At 31.9% G+C, this 10,296-nt stretch overlaps 1 protein-coding gene across 1 annotated transcript; it reads left to right on the forward strand.

Annotated features, from left to right (window-relative positions):
- Nucleotides 1-2,214: 2,214 nt before the first annotated feature.
- LOC120082115 (probable WRKY transcription factor 4) lies at nucleotides 2,215-5,976 on the forward strand. Its single transcript, XM_039037349.1, has 6 exons — nucleotides 2,215-2,735; nucleotides 3,617-4,293; nucleotides 4,397-4,555; nucleotides 5,069-5,163; nucleotides 5,501-5,635; nucleotides 5,728-5,976. The coding sequence occupies exons 1-6, from the start codon at nucleotides 2,415-2,417 to the stop codon at nucleotides 5,817-5,819; spliced, it is 1,479 nt and encodes a 492-aa protein (XP_038893277.1). The 5' UTR covers nucleotides 2,215-2,414; the 3' UTR covers nucleotides 5,820-5,976.
- The last annotated feature ends 4,320 nt before the right edge of the window (nucleotides 5,977-10,296 follow it).

The following is a 10,296-nucleotide window of genomic DNA, read 5'->3' on the forward strand; positions in this document are numbered from 1 at the left end:
ACCCGTTTGTGTATCATTCGGGATTCACCAGATATTGTGTTTCCTTCGGGAATTCACCGGATATTATGTTTCCTTCGGGATTCACCAGTTTGTGTTTCCTTCGAGATTCACCAGATTGTGTTTCCTTCGGGATTCACCAGAGGTAGTGGGCATATTTAGCTACAGTAGGATAAAACTCAGTTTTTCATGTATGTATGTGTCCCAAGAAGACTAGGACAGTTTATATGTTCCACTAGAGGTAGGCATCTAGAGAACATAGATGTCTACCCTGACCCTAGTAGTGAGATTACTTATTGAGTATTGTATACTCATTCTTTCTCATGTTGTTATTTTAGGTAAGGGTAGAGATGCACCGGTGATGGACAAGCAGAATTTGTGATGAAGCCACTGGGACTAGTTTTATGCTTCCGCTCATGAGATTTAGATTTTTTTTCATGTTTTTCTTAACTTTCAGTTTTGATGTTTGAAACTTACTATTAAGAATCGTTTTCAGACTTATTTATTATCATTTATGATTTATGGGTACCCTATTGTTGTTTTTAATATTTGAATTTAATGAAAGTCTTTTGCACTTACCTTATTTATTTTGCATTTATTTCACCATAAAAGAGTGTTGTTTTAAGTTTCATGCATGCATGTATTTAATAATGGTCTAACTTAAGTCCTAGGGGGTCAGGTCGTTACACGTAAATTGCGTAAAACAAAAGAAATATGAAATTAGTGTATATGAAAATTTTAAAATTTAAACCTCTAGCAAGAGTAATGTTTTGATACTTAATTCATATTTATTAGCATAATAAACGTTTTTATTTATTGATTGATTTTATTTTTAGTGTGAAAGTGGTTAAAGAAATAATAGGATAATGACTTGGGATTTAGTTGATTTTTTTTCCACCCACGTGGTCCCTCCTACGACCTTAGCCTCTTCCTTCAAAATCAAAGGAACATTAAATTGAATTTCATCTCCTCAATCCATTCATTTGGTGCCAACTCATCTAATAGGGCCCACTTCTGTTGTAAATATATTTTTCTCTCTTTTCCCCTTTCTGTCCCTCCTCACCTATTGAAATTACAAAATCAACCTCCATCCTACAAATGGGTGGGTTGGGTGGTTTAGTTGATATTTAAAATGTAATGTACAGCTTAATCCTAGTTGTTTTGTTTTCTTGTCCTTCATTGCATCTCACCCACTCCTCATTCAATTTCTCCATTTCTTATTCTCTTATTTGAAATTTTTTAAAAAATGATCGAAAATGTGTTTAAAATTTTGTGTTTGAATGATAATCGAAAAAGTTAAAATAAAAAAGTTATTTAATAATAGAAAATTAAAATATAATAAAGTTAAATAATAATTTATATCTAACAAATAATGAAAGTCATTTGAAATTCATAAACATCTATAAAAAATAATTACTTCTCCATCTTTCAATCAAAATTTAACTTAACCCAAAGTGAAACTAAAAATGACGATGTTAGATAAGTCATTTAAATATAATACAAGATCGTTTTAGTTAAATGCTTTCTTTTACAAATAATGGAATTTATTTGAGTTTGTTAGGATTCAAAATTACTTCCAATAACATGTATTCATGTAGATGCCTCTTGTTCGATGCTGGAGACTAGTTTATGAATGGTCCTTCGTGATTCGGCGGGCGTCTGGTGCTTGCATAGTCAAAATTGGCTGATTTATATGTGGAGGTGTTGGTTGCTGAAGTGATAACATTTACTTTATGGATGAACGGTGTTTTTTGGACTTTTAGATTGAGTGTGATTTCCAAGTTCTTGTTAATGCAATTCATACAAATAATTTTAATGAGTCTCCTCATGGTGTAATTTTGGAGGAAATTAGATGTGGATAATTAAAACTCATGTTTAATTTTATTCGTAAGAATGGAACAATGTCAGTAGTTGAGCTATGTCCAACTTTAAGGGATAAGTGGTCTAATTGTAATTCCATTGGTATTGAGTGAAGCATTTTTTCACTACCATTCTTTCACGGTTATTAATCAAAATTTTATATAAACAAACAACTCTTTTGACCCAAAACCAAACAATAGAATTTGAAGTTTTAACAAGGATTGATAGAGCTCGGTTTGAACAAGAAGAACTTCCCAAAAAAAAAAGATCTTGGAGGTTAATTTTGTCATATTTATGGCCTTAGTGGTGGAGGCCTACATGTCTTGTTTGATCAGAGCTATAAGCTCAGAGATTATAGAACATGGAAACAAAAAGGGGAATTACAAAATTTTCTCTTTGGATTAATTTAATTACTCCCTTCTCTTTTTCGCGCGTTGCGGCGTGGACTTTTTGTTGTTTCACCTCAATTTCAGATCCCAATATCAAAACCCAGCTACCGAAACTTTTGGTATATTCCAGAAACGCCTGTTGATTACTTTCTTGGAAATTTTGGATTTATGGGTGACGATGATGAACAGCCGCCGCCACAGCCGCCGTCCAAATCTAAGCCTTTTCCGTTGAGACCCACTATTAATCTGCCGCCACGGACTTCTATGGAGTCCCTCTTCAGCGGTGGGCCGGGTTTGGGATTTGGGTTTAGCCCAGGACCGATGACTCTCGTCTCGAGCTTCTTCTCTGATTCCGACGACTGCAAGTCTTTCTCTCAGCTCCTCGCCGGAGCTATGGCGTCGCCGGTGGCTTCCGTTTCTTCGTCGGCGTCTGAGTTTAAGGCTTCTTCCGGTCTGCTTGATTCTCCGGGGCTTTTTTCTCCTGGTCAAGTAATTGCCTAAAATCCACTTTGCAAAATGATTGTCTTAAAGTTCGACTGCAGATTTTTTTTTCCTCTCATTTTTGTCATAATTTTGCAATAGAAAATTTTCCGTTGAATTGAGTGTAGTGTACGTATTATGACAGACTAGTTGTAATAGTTTTTGACAATTATGAGAGAAATCCGGATCATGTTTTCTTTAGTGTTCTTTAATGGCTTTTTGGGAACAATTGATTATTAAATGTTTCTTCATTTTAAGCATGTAATTTCATTTCTCTTCATTTTTCTCAAATGGGTGTCGGTTTCTATGGCATATGTTTTTCTTTCATGCTGATTCATAGTATAAGAAGCAAAATGGTTGTATTAATGAAGACGGTTTGACCTTTGGAATGGTAATCAATGCCTTTATATATTTCGCTATGCTCAGGCGAATTGAATCTTCGTTATGATGTTAGATGGTTGCCTCTTCCTTTGCAGTTTTGAACTATAAAATTTCCTGGTTTGAATTATTATAGAAGAAATAAAGATGAGCTTTGATCTTAAAATGAATTAAAATGGCAATGCGTGGAACCACAGTCTGCAAATGGATGTTTATCTTTGTAGACTAATCAATGATTAGTTAAGTTTGTTAGCTAAGCTTTCACGTCTTCCTTTTGTTACCCCATAAAGAAATCTGACCACCTTCTTTTCAGGCTGAAAATTTTCTTTCATGTTTATATCATCAACATTACTTATTTTACATAGACATGATAACAATGGTCTTTGGTTAATGAATAACTTTTTTCATATAATGATGTCAATGACAATGTTGTTCTTTAATATACAAGACTTAGTAAGTGGTTTTGGCTCTCACTTTTTTTTTTTTTTTTTTTTCCGTTCGGCTTGTTATAGGGACCTTTCGGAATGACGCATCAGCAGGCTTTGGCTCAGGTTACTATGCAGGCTGCAGAAGCCTATTCTCATAATCAAATGCAAGCAGCATCTTTTTCTTCATCAGTAGCACCGTCTGCATCCTCCTCACATGTTTTGACATCCTTTCTGGGTGAGAAGACTAAAGATCAGACAATGCAACCTCCATTCCAGAACTTTGCAGTTGTGTCCAAGGAGCCATTGGATAACTCTCAATCAGAGCCGAGATTGCAGTCTTCTTCATGTAATGTTGATAGGCCTGCCGATGATGGCTACAATTGGAGAAAATATGGACAGAAACAAGTGAAGGGCAGTGAATTTCCTCGAAGCTACTATAAGTGTACGCACCCGAATTGTCCTGTCAAGAAAAAGGTTGAGCGATCTCTGGAAGGACAAGTCACTGAAATTATCTACAAGGGCGAGCACAACCACAAACGACCTCAACTGAATAAGCGTGCAAAGGATGTTGGAAATTCTAACGGATATTCAAGTATTCACGGAAATCCTGAGACATCTGTCTCTTCCATTGCAAAGAAGGATCAAGAATCGAGCCATGTTACAAATGAACAGTTGTCGGGTGCTAGTGATGGTGAGGGAAGGAGTGAGATCCAAACTGGAATGAATCGAAAAGATGAAGACAAACCCAACGCCAAGAGACAGTAAGCATTTTTATGTAGAAGAATGTACCTGTTCAACTCACAAGCATATAGCCGTTTGTTGTGTCTTGATTGATACGCGTAACGTTCTACCTCTATTATGCAGGAATACTGAGGTTAGAATTTCTGAGCCAGTATCATCTCATAGAACTCTCACAGAATCCAGAATCATTGTGCAGACTACAAGTGAAGTCGATCTATTGGATGATGGCTACAGGTGGCGTAAGTATGGTCAGAAAATTGTTAAAGGCAACCCTTACCCCAGGTCAGTCAAGTGTGCTTTGTATTGACAAACAGAGTGATCTTAGAAATTCAAACACTTCAAAATTAATGTTATGAAATCGACAAATAAAGATAAGTAGAAAAATGTAAATAGTAGAGAATCTACACATAGATTTACGTGGTTCATTAACAAGATGTTAGCTATGTCCACGGACAAAGGCAGAACAGTTTATTATTAGAAAGAATAATTCAGATTACAAAGGCACCTCTAGAGTTAGATACTTTATATAACACGCTTCTCTAAATGTTAAGGTCAAAATTGTAAACAATGTAAATATGACAAATATGAATACTACTAATGAGACCTTGTACTTGGTTGTTCGAAGCTTCAGATATCATATTCGAGGCATTCCAATTATTAACATTTTCCTTGGTTGTAATTTGAAATGTCAAAGAGTGATTTGGCTGATGGCTGATGGCTGATGGCTGATGGCTAATGAATGTTGACTCTCTTGGGGATTGTTTTTCTAATTTTATCAAGTGATCTTCATTGCAGGAGCTATTATAAATGCACGACTCCAGGATGCAATGTTCGTAAACATGTAGAGAGAGCTTCAATGGACCCGAAAGCTGTCATAACGACGTACGAAGGTAAACACAATCATGATGTTCCAGCTGGTAAAATCAGCAGCCATAGTTCAGTCAATAGTACCATTACTCAGATGAAATCACACAATATAATTACTGAGAAAAAAAATTCAAGTAACAACATTGATCCTGGAAACTCTCGTCAACAGCCTGCTGGACTTTTACGGTTAAAGGAAGAACAAATAACATAGTTTCTTCAACTTAAGAGAAAAAGAGATCAGAAAGCAGCATGATAATATAACTTCTCTAGCAGTTTCTATCTGCTCGTTTTATAATTCCCACTTCAAAAGCCATACTTTACATCAATACCATTTTGTCCACTTGTTCACTTCATATACAGTTAACAGGAAAAGAGAACAGAAGAATTTACATCAAGAGGAATTAGGTTGTAATGGTTATTGTATGTACGATAGATACCCGAAAGAAGCGTATTGTATCAAATCAACCTTTGCATTCTTTTGTAAATGGAATACAGGTAAATGAATTTACATTACCTACTAATGATCGTGATCCTTTCCATCTTAATTATAGTGTGACCAAAGCTATCTCTCTTGTTCTTACTTGAAGCTTGCAAAGTTTTCCTTTTTGGGTCAAGCTGTTTGGTGGGTCTCGGAAATTTTTGTTTCAAAGACAGAGAGAGGAAATGCATTCTTCTCTAGCCAGACTTGGTTATCTGACTCACTTGATTCAACAGGCATGCAAGGGAATCCCTTTTTCCTCTATAGTCTGTTTTATGTATGTACTCAAATGGGGTCAATGGATCATCTCCATCAAATTCTTATCTGTTTCTTAAAGATTTGTTTGGATTAACTTAAGAAAAAAAGTGTTCTTAAAAAAAAACTCATTTTTAGTTAAATACTTTTAATAAAAATTGTTTAAAATACACTTGAAAAATTATTTTGAGTAGTTGGCTTCAATTTCTTCTAAAATAACTTATTTTTTAAATTAAATACTTGAAAATATATTTCAAGTATATCCTAAGTGAAAGAGGATACTCATTATCTACATCCGTGGTGGAGAGATCGAGTTGAAATGACTCGAATGAACTATGTTAGAAATGACTTTTGGGTTTAGGTCCATAGAAAAAGTTAAGGGAGTAGGAGAGTTTTGTCCCACATTGAAAAATTTAGCAATCCTAAAAGGTAAAAATACCAAGCATGCTAGATATGAGTCCAAAGTGAGTTGGTGATAGAAGTTATACTCTTTCACCACATGTGTGTGCTATTGTCGTTGTTGCTGTTAGTTTGGGTGGGTGGGTTTAGGTTTAATTTTTTAACCCGATTTATTAAAAATTAAACGTTTTATTTTATCTGTTTATGAACGTTTGTTTATAAATGTTTTCTCTTCTCCAAACCCTAGCCATCTCGATTCTTACATACATGCACTGTCGTTTGTCTGGTTGGGTGGGTGGGCCTAGGTTTGGGTAACTCTGTTGCTTGCGCGAAAAATAACTAAATTCTTATTACTTATCTGTTTAATTTTTAACCCGATTTATTAAAAATTAAAAGTTTTATTTTATCTGTTTATATTTGACCAGTTTATGAACGTTTGTTAATAAATATTTTCTCTTCTCCAAACCCTAGCCATTTCAGTTCTTCTTCTTCTTGACGTGTTCATCAGATCTGAGAGAGAGATGATTTTTAGAAAAACACATTTGTATGCATTTTGTTTTAGTTGATATTCTTCTCATCCGTTCTGAATGACTTTTCTTCTGATTCTAGTCCATTTTTCGACTAGTGCACGCCTGAAATTGGAGGCTGTGTTAACTTTAGGAGCAATCGGCATAGCGATTAGCAACGAGGTAGTAACGTAATTACTTTCAAGGCCTGGTTCTTCTATGGCACATCAACTCTTTGTCGCATCTGTTCTAACAAACTATAATTGAAGCCACATATCAAACTTGTTAAATGGATGATCCAAGGAAGATCGAGTTAATAGTGAGATTCAACTCATATGTGATTTGAAGGCCATCGATTTGCAAAAGTCGCCAAATACCCATATAACTGTTTTTGTTTTTAAGGTTGGTTTCAGTTTGTTTTGTTGAGCTAAATGTTGTGGTTAGAAGTTCCATATGAAAATGAAAGTGAACATATTGATTTCTATATGTAATGAAGTTGTTAATGTTGCCTATTGAACACCCAATCAGACAGTTCCCTCCAACATAGGTAAGTATCTCATTCCTATACAACTTCAAGTTGGTTTGGAATCATTTTCTAAAGAGTTGTTTGGAGGTTTGTAATGGAATGAGTTTGGAATCCAAAATCCATGTTTAGATTGACTGTTTTGGGTCCGATTTATAACATTAAACTCATTTCGTTTCGACAATTTTTAACTCAAACCCTCTTTCCTACCGTTTTCACATTTCACAATCCCATTTTCAATTCACCCTCGATTTCTCATGCATTCCAATATTCATTTGATTCTTAGTAATCTTGATTACATTCCAACTTCTCAAATAGTCCCTAAGTATTTAAAAATTCTTTTAAGCATTCATCGGTTTACTTTATAGTTCAATTTCTCCTTACTCATGAGCGAGTTGATGACATATTTGATCTGAATCTCTTATAGTTACAGATGATGATTGAATGCTTTTGTAAAAGGTATATTGGGAGTTAATGAAAGGAAAAATAACAGAGATGGTAAGAAATGGAAAGGGATGATAAAAGAAGAAAGAGATGAGAAGTTAAGAAGAAGTGGAAATTGGTGGGGCTTGGTTGGGGTCCCATTTATGTAATAAAAGCATCACATGCTTGTCCACAAGTCACATAATGAAATACACCCACCCATTTCCCTTTTTAGTTCCCATCATTTATAAGGGTGAAATTGTGTCCCTCAAACCTTTAAAATTGCTTTGTCCCCACTGTACCCTTAACCATACATAGATGGAAAACTTGTGCCATTCCTTTGTTAAATAAAGAAAGATAGCAAGCTTGAAATTTTCCTTTTGAGTCAATGAAGAGAAATTTGCATAAAATAATAATACCAAGTGTCTAAATCCCCTTCTTTTTTTTATTTTATTTTATTTTATTATTATGATTCAATTCCTAATCAAAACTTATTTTTATAAATGTCCAAACTTTTTATATTTTCATATTTAAGACTTAATGGATTTTTAGGCTAAAACACTTTTGAGTGAGGTGAGCGGGTGGAGAGAGAATGTGGCATTAGAATTTACAAAGAACTCTTAATGTAGGAGAGAGAAAATGTATTTACTTGTTAAGATTTTATTTCTTTTGTTTAATTGGAGAGAGAAAATATATTTAATGAAATTTTATTTTTTTATTTACGTTGGTTTCATGTATCTTATTGGTTTATCTAGTAGATTCATGATTATTTTAAATATACCTAGAATACTTTGTTAGGTATTTGAAAATATCCTAAGCAATATATGAAACATACCACAGTATACAAATTAGATTTTGACTCAATACTTGACATAAATCATAATATAAACCAATATATGAAATTTATCACGATATATAAACCACATATTGGCTTAATGTTCGACATAAATCACAGCATATATCATAAATTTGATTTACATCATAGTATATATATCATATATACCGTTTAGGTAGTAAAAAATCTCAACAAATCAAAATGTGTATATATCGTAATACATGAAGTCTAAATAATAATAATAATAAACTCTAATTTATATCAAATAAACAAATATATATATCACAATATATATCAAATTTCCTATAAAAGTTTTTTTAAAAAAAAAACAGAGAAAAAGTGCATATATCACCGTATATATTGAATATGTACATCAAAGCATATATATATGTATATATATCCGGATATATGAGGGTTTTGGAAGAGAAATCGAAGAATATGGAAATGTGTGTGGGTATTTGAAAAATATTCTGATTTAATATATTTTTTCTTAAAAAACGTGCCTCATTTAAAACTCTTTTTCTCTTTCCTATTTTAAAAAATCTATAATTAATTTATTTTGGTGACTAAATAGTAATTTGACCCTAATTTTATTGTAATTTTGTAAGAAAGTTAGATATTCTTGTAAATAAGGAAAAACTTGAATATTAATAAAATATATGTCCCTTATTAGGATTTCATGTGTAGAAAACCCTTTTGTTTTTCTCTCTTGGTCTTGTTTAGTTCATGGGAATAAGAGTTGGAAATGGAAAATGATATTCTATCAGCATGTTTAGACTTTGAAATAAGTTTTTAATCTTGGAAATGAAAATATCTTATTACAAGACATTTCATATTCTCATTCATTGAGTTTTTCATAGCCACCTAAATAGATGGATTTTTTTCATTTCCAATGACTTTTTTCTTTTTCTTTTTCTTTTACTTTTTATCTTTTCATTTTATTTGTTTTTCTTCTTTGTTGATATTGGTTGATTTATTTATTTTTTATAAATATATTTAAATTAAATGTATAATTAACATATATAATTAATTTAATTAATAACAATGCTAATATAATAATTTGTTCAATTATTATGAATTAATATAAAAACCATAATCTTTTTTTAAAAAAATGAATAATCATAGTTATATTTGCTCAAATCCCTTTTTATTGGTAATCTATCATAAATTATTTATTGAAATTATTAATTAGTCTTTAAAAATATTAATTAATTAATTAATAATAAAATAAATTGATTTTTTTAATTAAACAATCTTGTACACTTGCACCTCTAGTTTTAATCTATAATCGTAGTTACTTTTTTTAAAATTAAAAACATTGTTTGATAATTTAAAATCAGTTAGTTTATATCAACTTCTTTTGTATATATATAAGACATATAATTGACATTAAACAATTATTTAATTAACTCTTCAATAACAAAATTACAGGAAAAAATAAATATTTAAAGTAATTATCAATATTTTTTTAATATAAATGTGCAATATAAAGAAATTAATTTATAATAAATATATTAAACTGGAGGATAAGTTGGTAAATTTAATTAAATTTTAACAACTTCAAATTCATTTAATAACTTAATGTAATAAAAATAAATTAACAATTGAAATTAATTGTTGTTAATTTATACTTTACAATTGCATAAAAAAATATAACACGTTTCCAGACATCCTATTCTCATTCATATACATAACCAAACACAAATATCTTTGATTCTCAAATATTTTATTCTCAGA

This window comes from Benincasa hispida, chromosome 7 (assembly GCF_009727055.1).
Source record: "Benincasa hispida cultivar B227 chromosome 7, ASM972705v1, whole genome shotgun sequence".
NCBI lineage: Eukaryota > Viridiplantae > Streptophyta > Magnoliopsida > Cucurbitales > Cucurbitaceae > Benincasa > Benincasa hispida.